We start from the raw sequence: 23,423 nt of genomic DNA, 5'->3' as shown, positions 1-23,423 counted from the left end.
AATCAAATGCGCTCAATCATCTTCCTCAAATTGATCACGTGCGTGATTGAAAGACTTCGTCGGCAATAGAACATAACAAGGAATGAATCCTTCTCGGGCTATTTTAAAAATATCATCAAAAATAAATTGGCAGTGTTGTGAAAAGCTGGCGGGATGATGTGGGATCGACATGTTTGTGCACTTGTCTCTGAGCCAGCCTGTTTTCAGAAGTGGTGATGTAGTGTAAGAGATGACGGGAGCACGAGTTAGGGGAATTTAGTTAGTTTTCAGAAGATGTAAACTTGAATCTCAGTCCAGATGCAAACTTTCATTCTGATGTCTCAGAGGCAGCGTGATTCATCAATGTGTGTGTGGTCCCTCAGATGGACCTGAAATCAGGCACCCTGTCTTCCGGCGTTAGTTTGTGGACATGAGTGTCTAATACTGGTGTTGATTGTAATTTGTGGAATTCTCTGTGTACTTTGCACCTTCAATCACAATTGAATCCATTTTGTTCTTGAGTGAGGTACCTTCATAAATTCCTGATGTTTATCGATTGAGGGACAGAAGGGGTGCTCAATTGTGGAGCTGTGTGGTCTTGAATATATTTCCAAACGATGTCCGTTCTGGTTCTTGAGCGACGGTGGCAGTTCTGCTTCAGGGTCTCTGCTGACTTTCTCAAAGATAAGTTTTCCGGTTGTTTTTGTCGCGTTTTTACTGTAATTTTGCTACCTCTGCCACCGAAAGTGAAGGAAGTTATGTTTTCACCCTTTTCTGCCTTTGTTTGTTTGTCTGTGTAGAGGACATCTCAAAAAGTTGTGAACGTATCTGGATGAAATTTGCTGGACATGTTTGGTGTGTGACAAGGACGAACTGATTATATTTTGTTGAAGATCCAGATCCTGATCCGACGACTGGAATTATTTCAGTCTTCTTCTTCTTGCATATGGCAGCTTAGCTGCCGGGGTAGCAACCATTTGTTGGAAGCGTGACTGTGTTGCTGATGCAGTGCCCCATCTACCAGTACACACTGGTACTCATTTCGCCGACCTCAGAAGGATGACAGGCTGAGTCAACCCCCTGGTGTATTAATTCAGTGGCTCACGGGGCTTAAACTCAGGACCCTTGGATCCCAAGCTGCCACCCAAACCACGAAGCCAACACCAGGCTCATTATTTCAGTGATTCTTCACCATTGAGAGAATGGGATAAAAAACGAGATATAGCACGATACCTGGTAAAAGTATTGGGCCAGATATGTTCTCGTGGATCTGGCATGACAGGGAGGAGTTTTGCGCTCTCCCGAGTGCCCTTGTCATTTCCAATGTTTGTGTTTTTTGTGGATCAAGAAATGGGTTTCAAATTCTCCCTCTCTCCCCCCTCTCTCTCTCTCTCTCTCTCCCCTCCCTCCCCCCCCCCTTTTCTCTCTGTCTTCCTCTCCCTCTCTCTCCCTCTCTCTCTCCCTCCTCTCCCCCTCTCTTTCTCTGCCACTCCTACAGTCTCTCTTTCTCTCTCCCTCTCTCTCTCCCCCTCCCCTCTCTCTTTCTCTGCCCCTTCCCCCTCTCTTTCTCTGCCCCTCTCCCCTCTCTTTCTCTGCCCCTCTCTCCCTCTCTTAATCTGCCCCTCTCCCCCCTCTCTCTTTCTCTCTCTCCTCTCTCTCTCTCTCTCTCTCTCTCTCTCTCTCTCTCTCTCTCTCTCTCTCTCTCTCTCTCTCTCTCTCTCTCTCTCTCTCTCTCTCTCTCTCTCTCTCTCTCTCTCTCTCTCTCTCTCTCTCTCTCTCTCTCTCTCTCTCACACTATCTCTCCCACTCTCTCTCTCTCTCTCTCTCCCACTCTCTCTCTCCCACTCTTTCTCTCTCCCACTCTTTCTCTCTCCCACTCTCTTTCTCTCTCCCACTCTCTTTCTCTCACCCACTCTCTTTCTCTCTCCCACTCTCTCCCACTCTCTCCCTCTCTCTCCCACTCTCTCCCTCTCTCTCCCTCTCTCTCCCTCTCTCTCCCTCTCTCTCTCACCCTTTCTCTCCCACCCTCTCTCTCCCACCATCTCTCTCCCACTCTCTCTCTCTCTCTCCCTCTCCCACTCTCTCTCCCACTCTCTCTCCCACTCTCTCTCCCACTCTCTCTCTCCCACTCTCTCTCTCCCACTATCTCTCTCCCACTATCTCTCTCCCACTCTCTCTCTCCCACTCTCTCTCTCCCACTCTCTCTATCTCTCTCTTTCCACTCTCTCACTCTCCCACTCTCTCACTCTCCCACTCTCTCACTCTCTCACTCTCCCACTCTCTCACTCTCTCTCTCACTCTCTCTCTCTCACTCTCACTCTCTCTCCCCCTCTCTCTCTCCCCCTCTCTCTCTCCCACTCTCTCTCTCCCCCTCTCTCTCTCTCCCACTCTCTCTCTCCCACTCTCTCTCTCTCCACTCTCTCTCCCACTCTCTCTCTCCCACTCTCTCTCTCCCACTCTCTCTCTCCCACTCTCTCTCTCCCACTCTCTCTCTCCACTCTCTCTCTCCACTCTCTCTCCCACTCTCTCTCTCCCACTCTCTCTCTCCCACTCTCTCTCTCCCACTCTCTCTCTCCCACTCTCTCTCTCCCACTCTCTCTCTCTCTCTATCTCTATCTCTATCTCTATCTCTATCTCTATCTCTATCTCTATCTCTATCTCTATCTCTATCTCTATCTGTATCTCTATCTCTATCTCTATCTCTATCTCTATCTCTATCTCTATCTCTATCTCTATCTCTATATCTCTATATCTCTATATCTCTATATCTCTATATCTGTATATCTCTATATCTCTATATCTCTATATCTCTATATCTCTATATCTCTATATCTCTATATCTCTATATCTCTATATCTCTATATCTCTATATCTCTATATCTCTATATCTCTATATCTCTATATCTCTATATCTCTATATCTCTATATCTCTATATCTCTATATCTCTATATCTCTATATCTCTATATCTCTATATCTCTATATCTCTATATCTCTATATCTCTATATCTCTATATCTCTATATCTCTATATCTCTATATCTCTATATCTCTATATCTCTATATCTCTATATCTCTATATCTCTATATCTCTATATCTCTATATCTCTATATCTCTATATCTCTATATCTCTATATCTCTATATCTCTATATCTCTATATCTCTATATCTCTATATCTCTATATCTCTATATCTCTATATCTCTATATCTCTATATCTCTATATCTCTATATCTCTATATCTCTATATCTCTATATCTCTATATCTCTATATCTCTATATCTCTATATCTCTATATCTCTATATCTCTATATCTCTATATCTCTATATCTCTATATCTCTATATCTCTATATCTCTATATCTCTATATCTCTATATCTCTATATCTCTATATCTCTATATCTCTATATCTCTATATCTCTATATCTCTATATCTCTATATCTCTATATCTCTATATCTCTATATCTCTATATCTCTATATCTCTATATCTCTATATCTCTATATCTCTATATCTCTATATCTCTATATCTCTATATCTCTATATCTCTATATCTCTATATCTCTATATCTCTATATCTCTATATCTCTATATCTCTATATCTCTATATCTCTATATCTCTATATCTCTATATCTCTATATCTCTATATCTCTATATCTCTATATCTCTATATCTCTATATCTCTATATCTCTATATCTCTATATCTCTATATCTCTATATCTCTATATCTCTATATCTCTATATCTCTATATCTCTATATCTCTATATCTCTATATCTCTATATCTCTATATCTCTATATCTCTATATCTCTATATCTCTATATCTCTATATCTCTATATCTCTATATCTCTATATCTCTATATCTCTATATCTCTATATCTCTATATCTCTATATCTCTATATCTCTATATCTCTATATCTCTATATCTCTATATCTCTATATCTCTATATCTCTATATCTCTATATCTCTATATCTCTATATCTCTATATCTCTATATCTCTATATCTCTATATCTCTATATCTCTATATCTCTATATCTCTATATCTCTATATCTCTATATCTCTATATCTCTATATCTCTATATCTCTATATCTCTATATCTCTATATCTCTATATCTCTATATCTCTATATCTCTATATCTCTATATCTCTATATCTCTATATCTCTATATCTCTATATCTCTATATCTCTATATCTCTATATCTCTATATCTCTATATCTCTATATCTCTATATCTCTATATCTCTATATCTCTATATCTCTATATCTCTATATCTCTATATCTCTATATCTCTATATCTCTATATCTCTATATCTCTATATCTCTATATCTCTATATCTCTATATCTCTATATCTCTATATCTCTATATCTCTATATCTCTATATCTCTATATCTCTATATCTCTATATCTCTATATCTCTATATCTCTATATCTCTATATCTCTATATCTCTATATCTCTATATCTCTATATCTCTATATCTCTATATCTCTATATCTCTATATCTCTATATCTCTATATCTCTATATCTCTATATCTCTATATCTCTATATCTCTATATCTCTATATCTCTATATCTCTATATCTCTATATCTCTATATCTCTATATCTCTATATCTCTATATCTCTATATCTCTATATCTCTATATCTCTATATCTCTATATCTCTATATCTCTATATCTCTATATCTCTATATCTCTATATCTCTATATCTCTATATCTCTATATCTCTATATCTCTATATCTCTATATCTCTATATCTCTATATCTCTATATCTCTATATCTCTATATCTCTATATCTCTATATCTCTATATCTCTATATCTCTATATCTCTATATCTCTATATCTCTATATCTCTATATCTCTATATCTCTATATCTCTATATCTCTATATCTCTATATCTCTATATCTCTATATCTCTATATCTCTATATCTCTATATCTCTATATCTCTATATCTCTATATCTCTATATCTCTATATCTCTATATCTCTATATCTCTATATCTCTATATCTCTATATCTCTATATCTCTATATCTCTATATCTCTATATCTCTATATCTCTATATCTCTATATCTCTATATCTCTATATCTCTATATCTCTATATCTCTATATCTCTATATCTCTATATCTCTATATCTCTATATCTCTATATCTCTATATCTCTATATCTCTATATCTCTATATCTCTATATCTCTATATCTCTATATCTCTATATCTCTATATCTCTATATCTCTATATCTCTATATCTCTATATCTCTATATCTCTATATCTCTATATCTCTATATCTCTATATCTCTATATCTCTATATCTCTATATCTCTATATCTCTATATCTCTATATCTCTATATCTCTATATCTCTATATCTCTATATCTCTATATCTCTATATCTCTATATCTCTATATCTCTATATCTCTATATCTCTATATCTCTATATCTCTATATCTCTATATCTCTATATCTCTATATCTCTATATCTCTATATCTCTATATCTCTATATCTCTATATCTCTATATCTCTATATCTCTATATCTCTATATCTCTATATCTCTATATCTCTATATCTCTATATCTCTATATCTCTATATCTCTATATCTCTATATCTCTATATCTCTATATCTCTATATCTCTATATCTCTATATCTCTATATCTCTATATCTCTATATCTCTATATCTCTATATCTCTATATCTCTATATCTCTATATCTCTATATCTCTATATCTCTATATCTCTATATCTCTATATCTCTATATCTCTATATCTCTATATCTCTATATCTCTATATCTCTATATCTCTATATCTCTATATCTCTATATCTCTATATCTCTATATCTCTATATCTCTATATCTCTATATCTCTATATCTCTATATCTCTATATCTCTATAGCTCTATATCTCTATATCTCTATATCTCTATATCTCTATATCTCTATATCTCTATATCTCTATATCTCTATATCTCTATATCTCTATATCTCTATATCTCTATATCTCTATATCTCTATATCTCTATATCTCTATATCTCTATATCTCTATATCTCTATATCTCTATATCTCTATATCTCTATATCTCTATATCTCTATATCTCTATATCTCTATATCTCTATATCTCTATATCTCTATATCTCTATATCTCTATATCTCTATATCTCTATATCTCTATATCTCTATATCTCTATATCTCTATATCTCTATATCTCTATATCTCTATATCTCTATATCTCTATATCTCTATATCTCTATATCTCTATATCTCTATATCTCTATATCTCTATATCTCTATATCTCTATAGCTCTATATCTCTATATCTCTATATCTCTATATCTCTATATCTCTATCTCCTATCTCTATATCTCTATATCTCTATATCTCTATATCTCTATATCTCTATATCTCTATATCTCTATATCTCTATATCTCTATATCTCTATATCTCTATATCTCTATATCTCTATATCTCTATATCTCTATATCTCTATATCTCTATATCTCTATATCTCTATATCTCTATATCTCTATATCTCTATATCTCTATATCTCTATATCTCTATATCTCTATATCTCTATATCTCTATATCTCTATATCTCTATATCTCTATATCTCTATATCTCTATATCTCTATATCTCTATATCTCTATATCTCTATATCTCTATATCTCTATATCTCTATATCTCTATATCTCTATATCTCTATATCTCTATATCTCTATATCTCTATATCTCTATATCTCTATATCTCTATATCTCTATATCTCTATATCTCTATATCTCTATATCTCTATATCTCTATATCTCTATATCTCTATATCTCTATATCTCTATATCTCTATATCTCTATATCTCTATATCTCTATATCTCTATATCTCTATATCTCTATATCTCTATATCTCTATATCTCTATATCTCTATATCTCTATATCTCTATATCTCTATATCTCTATCTCTATCTCTATCTCTATCTCTATCTCTATCTCTATCTCTATCTCTATCTCTATCTCTATCTCTATCTCTATCTCTATCTCTATCTCTATCTCTATCTCTATCTCTATCTCTATCTCTATCTCTATCTCTATCTCTATCTCTATCTCTATCTCTCTCTCTCCCCCTCTCTCTCCCCCTCTCTATCTCCCTCTTTCTCTCTCTCCCCCTCTCTCTCCCCCTCTCTCTCCCCCTCTCTCTCCCCCTCTCTCTCTCCCCCTCTCTCTCCCCCTCTCTCTCCCCCTCTCTCTCCCCCTCTCTCTCTCCCCCCTCTCTCTCTCCCCCTCTCTCTCCCCCCTCTCTCCCTCTCTCCCCCCTCTCTCTCTCTCTCCCACTCTCTCTCTCTCACAAATTGTTGTGAACACTGATCCAGATGAAATTTTGTGGACAGATTCAAGGACAAACTGTTTAGATTTTGGTGAAGATCCGGATCCGGATAGGACTATGGGAATTTTTTAATGTGATTTCTCACCATTTTGAGATGAGGCTCAAAAAACGATATATTTAGGCCATGGGCTGGATGGGCACGGGCCACCGTGCACCCCACCCCCCACCTCCCAACAAAACGATGTTTTTTTTGAAGTATCTGGATATGCTGAATACGAATTTGAATGTTAACATTGAAAATATTGGGATGCACTACCTGTTTTAGCCTCATGAAAAGGGGTACCATCAAAAATGAATTTTCGTTATTTGTGCCAAAAGCGATTTCCGTACCCAATCAGAATGGCTTCGAGATGACCCATTACACTGTCAGACGACACATATTATGGCTTATATGAAACATAATCTCATGCTGGTTCCATGTATGTATCTAAAATTAATATATCCAAGAGCTTGTATAACATGCTGAGTACATGTACTGTGTCATCTTATTAACCGTTCATTTCTGTGTTGTAGATGTTTCAATAAAGCTTATTTTTAAGACAATTTTTTTTTCTTCTGCCAAATCGTCCAGAATAAGAATCTGACTTAATTTGTCATATATATATATATATATATATATATATATATATATATATATATATATATATATATATATATATATATATATATAATCCAAATACAATTTAATCCAGATAACATGAACACATGATGTCATCACACTATAAACAACAGAACGGTATTCACAAAATCAAAAGCAGGGTTGGGTTTTAAAAATAAAATAAATTGCTGAGAACATTATTCATGTTAATATCGCTGGTATATTCTTTCCCACTCTCATTAATATAGTAATGTATTTTACAATACGGGTAATTCCATGCAAAAAGTTACCTGGTGACTATTTTTTGAAAGTATATTTTTCATTAAACCTTATATTCCATATGACAGATCATGAATTGAAATAATTTAATTTTTGCAATATTAGCTGCGGACATGTTGTCACGTGATTTGGACGCCATTTTGTTTTTTCTCAACGTCTCTCAAAAGTACATCAATTTTCCTAATTTTATATCCAACGACATCCGAGTTGAAGAAGACTTCGTGGCCAAAATGGTTAGTGATGTACATTCAGCATATGTTGAAGATTCACCATGAACTGTTAGTTCTGACTGAATTCTACTTTTAAGTTTTCTTTGTGTGGAACGAAATCCTAATAGGCTGATGTTACGTCCGTTACGAAAATTGTAAAATTGTCCTTTTTTCTCCATGGCTCAAGATATTCCAACCTTCCCATTTATGTTTTTCTTGGTTAATTGTGCGGCTAATACAGTAACATAGACCAATAAGAATTATACCCTTTACCGGGGCTAAAATTACCATAACGGACGTAACCGGATTACCTTAACGGACGTAACATGCCAAAGGGTTACGTCCGTTACGAAGTGCATTCCCTATCTGTATTTCCCCCACTCCGGTTATTGAGAATTGGAGTGGCTGGCTTCTGTTGCCAGACCCATCCATAGACCAAATGGTGCCAAAAAGGTGTAAATAAACAGACATAGCTTCTTTGGGGCACGTTTTTGACTGAATTTTGATACCAGACCTAACAACAATTGAGCAAAGAATGTATCCATACGCTATGAAGTAGTGCGTCATGTCCCGACATGTGGGACAGCGAAGTTACTTAATATATTACGCGAGAGCATGGTTATGGTGGATGTTGCAGTGGCCGTGTGGGTTAGTAACTAGTTACAACATGCTCGTGGTTATGGGTTCAAATCCCATAGTGTGGTGTTCACTTTTTTTCTTTTTTTGCGTGTCTACTCGGCTAATACTACCCTTGTCAAACGTACTGGCATGTGTTCAGTATGATTTGAATCTAAAATCTGGCCTGAATCATCATACCAGCACAAGAACCGGTGTTCCCACAGCTTTTCAATTAATAATATGTCTCGTGTTTCAATGTCGTCATTTTGGTCTCGTGTTTTAATGTCGCATATTTTAATATTTTACACAATCTTGCAGATGGCCAATTCGGTGGCGGAAAGGATGCGGCTGTACAGACAGCGTATGTCGGAGCAAAAGAAGCATGACGAAAGAAGAAAAAAAATGCAGAACAACATAAGCACTACCGTGCCCAATGGGACAACAAGAAAAATTGCGAAGAAAGGGCAAAAGCAAAGCATAGGATGCAAAAAATGCGTGAGAAAAGAACATTGCAATCGCCAACATCTGGTAGTCCATCGCAAGTCTTCAGATCGGCCCAGAGTTTTGGGAAAGCAGTACGTCGTGCCGGTAAAGCTCTACCAACCAGCCCACGAAAAAGACTTTGTGTTGTGAAAAAGCAGGTGGAGAAGTTCGGTGTGGGAAGTGGACTGACGAAGTCGAAGCAGAGGCCGTTTTCTCCAGCAACTGAGGAAGCTGTCCGTTCATTTTACCTCAGTGATGAAGTGTCGAGACAGATGCCCGGTCGGAAAGACGTGGTAACTGTTCGGATTGATGGCCAAAAGCAAAAGCTACAGAAAAAGCTTATGATCATGAATGTGATGGAGGCGTACAAGTTATTCAGATTGGAGGATCCTGAAATGGAGATTGGAAAATCGAAGTTTGCATCGCTGCGACAAGTTAATGCACTACCGGTGTCGGAGAAAGGTCAGAATGTGTGCTGTTGTTCCTATCATGAGAACTTCGACCTTCTCGTGAGAAGAATTCAAAAATGCGTGCCACCCCTGCCAAACAGTGATGACTTGATAGCAAGAACGGTCTGCGGATCCAACCTGTCATGCCATATCGGGGACTGTACCCAGTGTAGTGATTACGACGCTAAAGTTCAGAACATCTTCCAGGAAAGCCACCTTCGTGAAGAGCTGAGCTGCTCCTATCTCCAATGGAATGATCAGCCTGACAGTGCATCAGAGCACCATAATGATGGAGAGACGGAAGCTTCTTATGCCGTGGGCTTCGTAACACGGTTTTACATCGGCCGTGTTCTCAGTTGTGGTGAACGCGATGGGTTCTGGACTGTAAAGTTCCTTCCTCAGAGTACGATTGGTGGAGTTGCAACATTCAAGTGGCCAGTGAAGGATGACATTGACACCGTCCATGAGTCAGTCATTTTTTATGGTCCCGTTGGTTTACAGGGAGTGTCCTCGTTCCAAGTCCCTTGCCTGCTTGAAATCAATGCTGCATTTGCTCGTCGTTAGTCAAAATGTGTATGTTTGTTGAACGTTCAAGTTAGCCACAGGATTTCAAAGTTTGACTGATTTCGACGTTGACGTTGGCGTGCTGTTCACCAATTTTTTTCGGATTTACTATTACCAAATTTCTCTTGTTCCAGTATTTTTGTTCCTGGATTTGATTTATGATTTTTTTGAATTTCAGAGAATATAAATAAATGGATTCATTGTTTTGTGAAACATTTGCAGAAATGTTAAACAAAACAATGAATCCATTTATTTATATTCTCTGAAATTGACTAAGTTTTGCCTGTAGTAGCTCATCAGTTGCTCAGTTACACCGTGCCAGATGACCAGCATGAAAAAGGATGAATTTCCCACTAAAAAGTGGTTTAACTGGTTTTTATTCAAGTTGAAATGTGTCTACACCCCTGTTTTGGCCAGTCATTCATCAAGCAGTGTCTGTATATATTGTGGTAGCATCTCCCGACGTTTATTAATTAACGTCCAGATATGTTACGTCCGTTACGCTCAGTTGTTACGTCCGTTACATTACATTTGCCATGGTACTGCCGACTCAGTATCATTAATTCCTCAAATAAATACTGGGAATACAATGACGTACCTATACCAAGCTGCTATACCAGATTTAGTCTTCTGTCGTAGAACACGTCACAGAAATTTGTGAGCAAAACGATCATCATGCTGACGGGGTATTTTGACGGTTACGTCATTTACGAAGATTCATCATACCGTAGCACTCAGGCAAAAATTCTTAATCTCATATAATTACCATTTCCTGGCACCTTTGTGTTCACTGCACAAAATAAACTAATACAATTGGTACACAGTAATGGGCAGTTAATAAGACTATACAGTACATGTACTCAACATGTTATATAAGCTCTTGGATATATTAATTTTAGACACATACATAGAACCAGCATGAGATGTTTCATAGAAGCCATAATATGTGTCGTCTGACAGTGTAATGGGTCATCTCGAAGCCATTCTGATTGGGTACGGAAATCGCTTTTGGCACAAATAACGAAAATTCATTTTTGATGGTACCCCTTTTCATGAGGCTAAAACAGGTAGTGCATCCCAATATTTTCAATGTTAACATTCAAATTCGTATTCAGCATATCCAGACACTTCAAAAAAACAAAGTTTTGTTGGGAAGTGGAGGGGGGGTGCACGGTGGCCCGATGGGGGGGGGGGGTGCACGGTATCGAGCCGATGGCCTAATAGTATGATATTTAAAAAACTGTAGTGGGCCCGATATGTTCTCGTGGATCAGGCATTACAGGATGGAGGTATGCGCTCTTTTGAGTGCCCTTCTGGTGAAGTCTGTTTCTGGTGAATGTTCCCCTCCATCCCCTCCCTTACCTGAAAAGGCTGCACAGTTGACACGGCACCTGAAAAGGCTGAATGCCGAACCTCCGAATTTGCTTTGAAATCTTGTGTCCCAAACCCATCGCTCTCTGCACCCACCTTACCCAGTCACACCCAGCTGTTCCTGGACTGTGTCCTTTTCTCCTGACAAGGTGGAGAGCTTGCTGTCAAACCTCGACTCAGATTCTGCAACCGGTCCAGACAGCATCAGCCCACGTGCCCTAAAAACTTGCTCCTCTACTCTTACTCATCCTCTTTCTGCTTTATTCACCCTCGCATTTGCTCAATGTCATCTGCCATCTGCGAGAAAATCAGCAAACATTTCCACTCTGCATTAAAAAAGGTGCAAAAACAGATCCCTGCAACTGCAGACCAAGCAGCCTTCTCCCAATTATCAGCAAGGTAATGAAATCCATCCTCGCTTCAGACATTAAATCCTTCCTCTTCTCCAATGGCTTGATTTCCGATCATCAATTTGGTTTCAGACCAGGTCACTCAACCCTGGATACGCTGCTTCTGCTCTCCCAATAATGGATGGAGATCCTCAATGCCATACATGAAATCAGAGCCATATCCCAAGACATATCATGTGCCTTTGATAAGGTCTGGCACCCTGCCCTGCTCACCAAGGTCTCTTCCAATGGTATCCAAGGACATCTCCACTCATGGCTCGCATACTTCCTCTCCCATCACAGCCAACGTGTGGCCCTAAATGGAGTTCTCTCATCCCCTTTTCCTGTCCAGGCTGGAGTGCCTCAAGGTGGCGTTCTGGGCCCTGTTCTATTTCTGTTTTTCATCAATGATCTCTCCCACCCTGGCAAATCCTCTTTATCCCTTTGCTGATGACTCCACCCTCTGCCGTACCATGTGCCATCCCTCAGATTGACAAGCAGCAGCTTCTTCGCTCTCTGCAGATCTGGATAAAATCACAAACTGGTCCAACACGTGGAGCAAGTCTTTCAATCCGGACAAATCTCACACTCTCACTTTGTCTCTCCGAAAGGACTGTTTGGACCCCCCCCCCATCTACTTTCTCAACAATCCACAGGAAGAAGTCCTTTCATTCAAGCTTCTGGGTCTCACCTTCTGTCATGATCTTTCCTGGGAAAGCCACATTTCAAAGCTGGCCTCCAAAGCCAGTCGCCGACTGGGAATCTTCCGTTGTGTAAAGTCCTTCCTTGGCACACCTGAGCTCCTGACCGCATACAAAGCTTTCATCTGCAACCTGATGGAATACTGCTCCCGCCTCTCACCTTTCTTGGCTTCACACTGAAGAAATTCAGGCAATTCGGATCATTGGTATCTCCCATGATGACACTGAGTTTTGGTCTCTCACTCTCTCACTGCAGGCAGGTCGGTGGTCTTTCTTTCTTCCACCGTCTCCTCTATGGCCTCACCTCCCCTGCTCTGTCTGAGATATGTTCCACTCCATATATCCAGGGGGTGCTCAAGGTCTGCCAGCAACCCCCTTCTGGTAAAACTACCAAAATCAAGAATAACTGCTCACCTTCACTCTTTCATTCCTCCTTTTTTTTCCTGCCTTTTGGAACAAACTCCCACCTTCTTCAAATTCCCTGCTTTCTTCCTGAAAGTCCCTGTCGTGTAAGGACCTGAAAGTCCCTGTTGTGTCCATGTTGTTTACCCCATGTACCCTGGCCCATCCCTCTCCCTTCCACAGATCTCCTCATGTCTTTGTTCCACACTATTTTTCCTTCCCTCTCCCCCCCACCCCACCCCCTCTTGTGTCTTGCTGCCCTCGTGTGTTTCTGTGTGTTAGCACTCATACGAGCCTCGACAGTGTCTTAATAACAAATTAAAAAAAACAAAACATGTCACATTCATTCTTTCTGGTAATGTGGAACAGACAACAGAAACTACTGTTCATGACTGTCTTGTTTTTTTCCGCACAGATCAATATTCTAAATCAGCAGTTGGAAGCAATGGAGGGTCACAACAAATATATTACTTCAGAATTTGAGGACATCATTTGGAATTGTTGTACAGTGGACATTCAAATAAAGGATCTCCGACAGAAGAATGTTGAAAGTTCCAAACAAGTAAGCAACCATTATCTAACTTGTGCGATGAGAGATGCCAAGGGGGTGAAGATCATGTTCACCTCCACATGTTCTGATTTGTTTTAACATTTTGCAGCTGCTTATTTTCTCCTGCTCATGAAGCCATCAATCATAAATGGTCCTTAACCCTCATCAGACGGTCCATTTTGGCCTTTGTCCCTGAGTTTCACAAGAACGACACCACCTTTAATTGACCACCAGATCTTTCTTCCACCAGACCTTTTGATCACATGCTGGATAAAGTGAATAATGCTGTGCCAAAATTTAATGTGCTCAATAACATCCTCGAATTGATCATGTGTGTGATCAAAAAGCTTCATTGGGAAGATTAAATCCAAAGGAATTAATCCTTCTCGGGCTACTTTTAAAAATAAGAGGGAATGGGGTGGGGAAACTCAAGAATTATGAGACCAAGAGCATCAACACAATCACAACACTGTTGTGGAATATTCGAATTCCAGGCTTGGGGATTTAATTTGGTTTCACGAAGAAAAGTATGATTATTTTACAAATAATTAATATTTCTTTTCAAAGTGAGAACAGAACTTCAATTCAAATGACAAATAAAACATTTCTATATTCACAAGTCATGCTTCATTGGATTTGATCAGTTGCTTTATAAATAATGTTTCGAGAAAAAAAATTTGCATCTATCTATCACAGATAAGTCCCATCTCATCTATCTCTCACAGATATATCCCATCTCATCTCATCACAGATAAGTCCCATCTCATCGATCTATCACAGATAAATCCCATCTCTTCTATCGATCACAGATCTATCCCATCTCATCTATCTATCACAGATCTATCCCATCTCATCTATCTATCACAGTTCTATCCCATCTCATATATCTATCACTCCCATATCATCTATCTGTCACAAATATATCTCCTCTCATCTGTCTATCGCAAATAAGTCCAATCTCATCTATCGATCATAGATCTATCCCATCTCATCTATCTATCACAGTTCTATCCTATCTCATCTATCTATCAATCCCATATCATCTATCTGTCACAGATATATCTACTCTCATCTGTCTATCCCAGATAAATCCCATCTCATCTATCTTTCACAGATACATCTCATCTCATCTATCTTTCACAGATATATCCCATCATCTTTCTAACACATATATCCCATCCCATCCCATCTCATCTATCACAGATATATCCCATCTCATCTATCACAGATATATCCCATCCCATCTTTCTGTCACAGATAAATCCCATCATCTTTCTAACACAGATATATCCCATCTCATCTATCACAGATATATCCCATCTCATCTATCACAGATATATCCCATCTCATCTTTCTGTCACAGATAAATCCCATCTCATCTTTCTTTCACAGATACATCTCATCTCATCTATCTGTCACAGATATATCCCATCCCATCCCATCTCATCTATCACAGATATATCCCATCTCATCTATCACAGATATATCCCATCTCATCTTTCTGTCACAGATAAATCCCACCTCATCTATCTTTCACAGATATATCCCATCATCTTTCTAACACAGATATATCCCATCCCATCCCATCTCAACTATCACAGATAAATCCCATCTCATCTTTGTCACAGATAAATCCCACCTCATCTATCTTTCACAGATATATCTCATCTCATCTATCTATCACAGATATATCCCATCCCATCCGATCTCATCTATCACAGATATATCCCATCTCATCTATCACAGATATATCCCATCTCATCTTTCTGTCACAGATAAATCCCACCTCATCTATCTTTCACAGATATATCCCATCATCTTTCTAACACAGATATATCCCATCCCATCCCATCCCATCTCATCTATCACAGATAAATCCCATCTCATCTTTGTCACAGATATATCCCATCTCATCTTTCTGTCACAGATAAATCCCACCTCATCTATCTTTCACAGATATATCTCATCTCATCTATCAATCGCAGATAAATCCGATCTCATCTATCTTTCACAGATACATCTCATCTCATCTATATATCACAGATATATCCCATCATCTTTCTAACACAGATATATCCCATCCCATCCCATCTCATCTATCAGATATATCCCATCTCATCTATCACAGATATATCCCATCTCATCTTTCTGTCACAGATAAATCCCACCTCGTCTATCTTTCACAGATATATCCCATCTCATCTATCTATCGCAGATAAATCCCATCTCATCTATCTGTCACAGATATATCTCATCTCATCTGTCCATCGCAGAGAAATCCCATTTCATCTATCTTTCACAGATACAGTGGGGAGAAGAAGTATTTGATACACTGCCGATTTTGCAGGTTTTCCCACTTACAAAGCACGTAGAGGTCTGTAATTTTTATCAGAGGTACACTTCAACTGTGAAAGACGGAATCTAAAACAAAAATTCTGAAAATCACATTGTATGATTTTTTAAATAATTAATTTTCATTTTATTTCATGAAATAAGTATTTGATCACCGACCAACCAGAAAGAATTCCGGCTCTCACAGACCTGTTAGTTTTGTCTTTAAGAAGCCCTCCCATTCTCCACTCATTACCTGCATTAACTGCACCAGTTTGTACTTGTTATCTGCATAAAAGACAGCTGTCCGCACTCAATCAATCAGATTCCAACCTCACCAAAATGGGCAAGATCAGGGAGCTGTCTAAGGACATCAGGGACAAAATTGTAGACTTGCACAAGGCTGGGATGGGCTACAGGACAATAGGCAAGCAGCTTCGTGAGAAGGCAACAACTGTTGGCGCAATTATTAGACAATGGAAGAAGTTCAAGATAACAGTCAATCTCCCTCGGTCTGGGGCTCCATGCAAGATCTCACCTCATGGAGCCTCAATGATCATGAGAGGTGAGGGATCAGCCCAAAACTGCATGGCAGGACCTGGTCAATGACCTGAAGAGAGCTGGGACCACAGTATCAAAGAAAGCCAAAATTAACGCACTACGCCGTCATGGATGAAATTCCTGCAGCGCACGCAAGGTCCCTCTGCTCAAGCCAGCGCATGTCCAGGCCCGTCTGAAGTTTGCCAATGACCATCTGGATGATCCAGAGGAGGAATGGGAGAAGGTCATGTGGTCTGATGAGACCAAAATAGAGCTTTTTGGTTTAAACTCCACTCGCCGTGTTTGGAGGAAGAAGAAGGATGAGTACAACCCCAAGAACACCATCCCAACCATGAAGCATGGTGGTGGAAACATCATTCTTTGGGGATGCTTTTCTGCAAAGGGGACAGGACGACTGCACCGTATTGAGGGAAGGATGGATGGGGCCATGTATCGCGAGATCTTGGCCAACAACCTCCTTCCCTCAACAAGAGCATTGAAGATAAGGCGTGGCTGGGTCTTCCAGCATGACAACGACCCAAAACACACAGCCAGGGCAACGAAGGAGTGGCTCCGTAAGAAGCATCTCAAGGTCCTGCAGTGGCCGAGCCAGTCTCCAGACCTGAACCCAATGGAAAATCTTTGGAGGGAGCTGAAAGTCTGTGTTGCCCAGCGACAGCCCTGAAACCTGAAGGATCTGGAGAAGATATGTATGGAGGAGTGGGCCAAAATCCCTGCTGCAGTCTGTGCAAACCTGGTTAAGAACTGCAGGAAACGTCTGATCTCTGTAATTGCAAACAAAGGTTTCTGTACCAAATATTAAGTTCTGTTTTTCTGATGTATCAAATACTTATTTCATGCAATAAAATGCAAATTTATTATTTAAAAATCATACAATGTTATTTTCAGGATTTTTGTTTAAGATTCCGTCTTTCACAGTTGAAGTGTAACTATGATGAAAACTACAGACCTCTACATGCTTTGTAAATGGGAAAACCTGCAAAATCGGCAGTGTATCAAATTCTTGTTCTCCCCACTGTATATCCCATCTCATCTCTCTTTCTCAGATATATCCCATCTCATTTATCAATCACAGATATATCTCATCTCATCGATCTATCACAGATATATCCCATCTCATCTATCGATCTGAGATAAATCTCATCTCATCTATTTTTCACAGATATATCCCATCTCATCTATCGATCTGAGATAAATCTCATCTCATCTATTTTTCACAGATATATCCCATCTCATCTATCTATCACAGATATATCCAATCTGATCTATCTATCACAGATTTATCCCATCTCATCTCTCTGTCAGAGATATATCCCATCTTATCTGTTTATCTATATCTATCTATATCTATAAAACTGAGGGTGTGTGTGTGTGTGTGTGTGTGTGTGTGTGTGTGTGTGTGTGTGTGTGTGTGTGTGTGTGTGTGTGTGTGTGTGTGTGTGTGTGTGTGTGTGTGTGTGTATGGTCGTTATGCATTTCCACAAATTCCAACCGAATCCATTCAAATTCGGTCCGATTATGACTTTTGGTCCAGCTTTGGTCATGGGCTATAAATTTTTTCCAGAACACTTCCGATATTCGAAAAAATCGATAAATCTATATCCCTTATGGGATTTCCATTCAAATCCTCTCAAGTTTAAGGCCTACGGGGGACGCAAATTTCCACTTTGCCCTGGGCGCCGTTTCCCTCCGCGACGCCACTGCCGAAAAAATCCCTGATTACAGAACAAATCGATCATTAATTTCATTCTTGCACTTCCCACTCGACTCCCCAAATAAGCTAAAACGCAATTTCTTTTTAATTTCTCGCCCTCCCTACCTTTTCTGCTGCATACACTGCATTTGTGTATTGTGCTTTTGGTGCATGCGAGAAATTTAAGGTGTTAATTAACGTTAAGATGACGAAATCGATCCCGTGCATGCAGTTAATTAACGCTAATTAACGTTAATATGACGAAATCGATCCAGTGCATGCAGTTCACGCCGTGCACACATGCAAGCTTTTTGTGCATGACCTCATTGCGCGTGTCGTATTGGTTACTCAAGGTCATTGTCCTTCGCTTTACTTTTGCACCGCCCACTCACATGTGGTCACAGGGGCAGACTCTGTCTGTCACGGGTTTGCATTTGGGGGGAGTCGTGCTTCTTCCACGGTCAGCTTTCCGTTGGCTGATCGCGCGTTGGCAGCAACGAGGATGCTTTTGTGTTCGCTGCAGGTGGAAGAGCGAAAAACATTGTCTACAAAGAGGTTTTGTAGGGGAGTCCTGATTTGTTCTACTTCTACTGTTTAATTCATTTGATTTGCCTTTTCGTTAGTTTTGCCTTTTTAGACTCGCCTCAGCGGACAAATCCCTATTCAGCCTTGAAGTTCAGCATGGATGCCACAGATCCCTGGAGCTTTACCCCGTTTCAACCGGTTCACCACAGCCCGTGTTTCCACCAGCAAAATTGGACCACAGTTGATTGGAGGGTCAGCAACAGGGATTGTGACACCCTTGACGTCCAACTCGACAGCTGGTGGATCAGCCTGCGACAACCGCTCAAAGTAACCGCCCAGCGGGCCTTCACTTCAGACTCCACTGTCAAGAGCCTACCACTCTCTGCTCTGACTGCTGTGCTCTGAGGGATGGGCTTGGATGAACGCAATGCGTGAATTCCTTTGCAAGTGGGACGAGAATCACCTCTCCACAGGTGATGCTCTACCCCCTCACAGATTCCTCGCACATAGGCCTCCTTGTCCACCCTTAGTGCACGTACAGTTTTACGCCTCAGCTCCCTGAACAGCTCAGATCTGCCAATCAGCCTGGCCCTGCGACTCTGGTCAATGGTATCCAGTGTTCCTTGAAAGACAAAATTCTTCTTTGCCCTGCGGTGAGTTCCAAGACATCCACCGGCAACATCAAGGACGGTGGTCTTGAAGATACTCCACAACTCTTCAGGACCCCCCAAAGCACCCAGACCCCCCAAATGTCCAGTCAGCCTGTTCGCAAACTCCTCAGCTGCCCTCTCATCCTTGAGCCTGCCAACATTCAGCCTAGGCTGGGATGGTACCATTCTCCCAGATTTAAGGTGCAGCTTTAGAGTTGCTACAACAAGCCGGTGGTCAGTATTGAGGAACTGAGCACTCCGGTAGACCCTGCAGTTCTGGATCATCCTCCAGCGACCATCAATGAGGACATGGTCAATCTCTTTTGCCACACCGCCAGCGTTGGAATACCAAGTCCAGCGATGAGCTTGTGGCCGCTGAAACCATGAACCAGCCACCCTTAGTCCATGACTTCTTGCAAAGTCAAGGAACTTAGTGCTATTCTGGTTCATAGTTCCTGACCCATGGGGACCAACACATGTCTCATAACCATCCCTATCCGTTTCAGTCATGCATTGAAATCCCCCAAGACTCGAAGTGTATCTCATCTGGGGCACTGATCAACCAGACTCGAGCGTGGTGTAGAATGCATCCTTAATCCACAATAAAAGAAAAAAAAAATACATACACAATAATTTATTATTTTTTTACACTTTTTTATGCAATGTAAGATTGCCGTAACGTTTACTGTAAATTAACTTTACTGTAAGTTTTGTTTCATTTCCAAAAATAAAATTTCATTTTACGGTTTAGTATTGTTTTTAGTTTGGATTGCATATATACAGGGCCGGATTTACCATGTGGGGGGCCGTGGGCACAATGATTGTGGGGTGCCCCCAAATTTGGAGATTAATCAACAATTTAAATTATAACTGCTTTTTCATCAACAACTGAACTTGTATCTGTAGATTTGGCAGATCCTGATCAGGAATGATTTGGCATATATGTTCCCAAATTACAATGAAATCTGACAATGTGACAAGATGGATGGATTGTTATTGATATGGCTGGTGACTTATCTATGAGCTGATGACTGATCTCTGAGCTCATTCTAAAATCAAATCACAAAATGCTGTTGCTGCAAGAGTAAGAGACAGAGATGGACTAATATAAGAAAATAACAAATGACTCACTGTCATTAATCATTCTACGAATTTCGACGAAAAATCTTCTAACTTATAAAAACCCTCTGGGCAAGAGAAATCCGAAATGGTGATTCATAGCCGACTCCAAGCGACCGGAAATAGACGGCAGTGTCATCCACATCAATGAACATACACACGGTGCCTTAATCAATGGACAAGCTTCCTGCGCGACTTCGCGGCAGCGAACTCGGATATGATACTGTCAACCTGCATGGAATGGAGCACCTCGGATTCGGTTGAAATGATGGTCAGATTGACCAGTCTCTGCTGCCCCATTGTGGAGCGAAGATGGTTCTTGATAAACTTGAGTTTGGAAAATGAGCTCTCCCCAGAGCAGTTCGACACCATCGGTGAGAGGTAAATCCGAAGCAGCACTTCCACGTTTGGGAAAGTATCGGTGAGTTTTCGCTCGATGAGAAAACTGTACATCTCGAGTTCAGTACAGCCTGAGTCTGGCTCTGTCTCCTTCACCATGGCTTGGAACTGAATCATTTATTCTGTGAGGTCAGGTGATAGATCTTCCCGATACAGCCCGATGAGCTTCAAGCATGACTCTCGAATCTGCTCCACTTCGAGTTGAACAAGAGCACGCAGGAATCCAAATCTGTCGCTCATCTCGCTGTAAGCGTTTGTACGCTTTTCCAACTGTAACAGCAGTACGTCGATCACTGCAACATATCCACTGATGCGAAAGGACTCCTTGGCGTCTAGTTCTACTTCTGGAGTGTGTCCATAGTCCAAGGGAGCGAGGTGGACATTATGCTTTCGTCTACATGATCTGCGAGTGAATTCCTCCATACCAGAGCGCTCCACTCCATCAACAACGAATGTATCAAACTGATCGTGTAATGACTGCACAAAGCTCGCCAGTGACTTGAGGATCTGCACGGCTGTGTTGAGATCAGTAGCTTGCAACTGAAGGGTTTTACTCGTATGATCAAATCTACCATGGACAGTTGACCAGAAACCAGCATAGAACCCTATCTCGAGCGTGCACATCGTTTGGTGAAGTGTCTCGGCGGTGTTTTTTGTTTCGCTATTCAGTTGTTCATCGTTTGGGATTTCATCGAGGACATCCATGATTTCGCTGTAACCGTCTGCAAGAGCTCGGGTTGCATCAGAATGAGCCGACCAGCGAGTGTCGCTGAGGGGCTTTGGTACTTGCAGACCTTTGGCTTTCAGGGCATCAAATAATCTGGCATAGCGTGATGTGGAAGCTGTAAAAAATGAATGCACTTGTTCCACGAATTCAAAGAATGCTGCTGCAGGTCTACAGCATCCCACGGCCGACTGACCGACTAAGTTCAGTGAGTGCGTCACGCAGGGCACAAATATTGCGAGATGGTTCTCCTGTTTGATGATTCCCTGCATCCCATTGTATCAGCCACTCATATTAGATGCGTTATCGTAAGATTGTCCTCGGCAGTTTGCGATGTCCAATTCAGTGGCTTTCAAAAAATCCAGTAATGCAGTCGCTTGCTGGAGATCATTGTGTCCCGTGTTGCTCAGAAAGGTCATGAAACTTTCCACTGGAGCCTCGTTCTCAATGTATCATGGAATAGCTGTGAGCTGGTCGATGTGGCTTATGTCAGGAGTAGAATCCACTGACACAGAGAAGTATTTTTCCTCTTACACACGAGCGACGATTTTATCCAGAACAGATTTTCCGATGATGGAGACTAACTCTTCACATGTCGTAGACGATTAGTTGGTGTGGCCACTACCCTGGTTGGCATATTTCTGAATGTGCTGCGCCAAAAATGGATCGCATTCCACAAGTAATTCCATTCATCCAAGGTAGTTACTATTCGTCCGTGACCCAACAATTTCATCCGATCCACGGAACGCTAGACCACTCTCAGCGATAAACGATATCACACTCACACTTCGTTTCAGCACCTCCCTCCAATAGGACGCAATCTCACTCACCTGTTTGACGAGTTCAGTGTCCACACGACCTGCGGATGTTGCTCTGTCTGACAAGCGGATGATATTCGCACAATGTACACGCGAACCCTCATACACCTCGATAGAACGACTGGCATGCTTCCAGTCGTTGAATCCTTCCCCGCCCAGGGCAGTAGCGCCTCCAAAGAGCTTGCAAGCGATGCAGTACAGTTTTCCGGTTGATGTGGAGAAGCAAAGCCAGGACCTTTTCACGGACTCTCCGTTTTGTAGTCTACGGTAAAAAAGATTCTTGGAGTAGCAGTGTTTCCTACCTTAAACGAACTGTTTGGATGAATCAAAGGGACCAATTGAAATCTGCAGGGGCTCCAAATCGCATGATGCCCAGTAGTCGATCATCTCTGATGACGGTCGCTCAGGAGGCCAACATCCAATGCAATTGGCAAAGCCAGGTCCACGATCAGTCAGTATATCTCGCGCTTCTTCATCTGATGCATGTTCTTCATCGGTGGAACCTTCCAAGATGTTGGGCAAATCTTGATGCGGGGGTTGCGTTGCTAAATCCGCTTGTTCTGTCTCTGTTGGTGTTCCAGCCTCTGTCATGGACGAATCGCCTGTTTGTGCAGGA

The 23,423-nt window shown here is 40.5% G+C and overlaps 1 protein-coding gene across 1 annotated transcript in view; it reads left to right on the top strand.

Moving 5' to 3' along the window:
- Positions 1-23,423, top strand: part of LOC147031500 (uncharacterized) — a 121,517-nt gene that overhangs the window by 46,736 nt on the left and 51,358 nt on the right. Inside the window, exon 7 of the mRNA XM_085849677.1 lies at positions 13,853-13,999. Coding sequence (XP_085705803.1) covers positions 13,853-13,999 — 147 coding nt within the window. The remainder of the gene's footprint in view (positions 1-13,852; positions 14,000-23,423) is intronic.

Source organism: Eptatretus burgeri, chromosome 2, assembly GCF_056783735.1.
Source record: "Eptatretus burgeri isolate ZD-2024b chromosome 2, Ebu_testis_v1, whole genome shotgun sequence".
Classification (NCBI taxonomy): Eukaryota; Metazoa; Chordata; class Myxini; order Myxiniformes; family Myxinidae; genus Eptatretus; species Eptatretus burgeri.
This window is presented reverse-complemented; position numbering and strand designations above follow the sequence as displayed.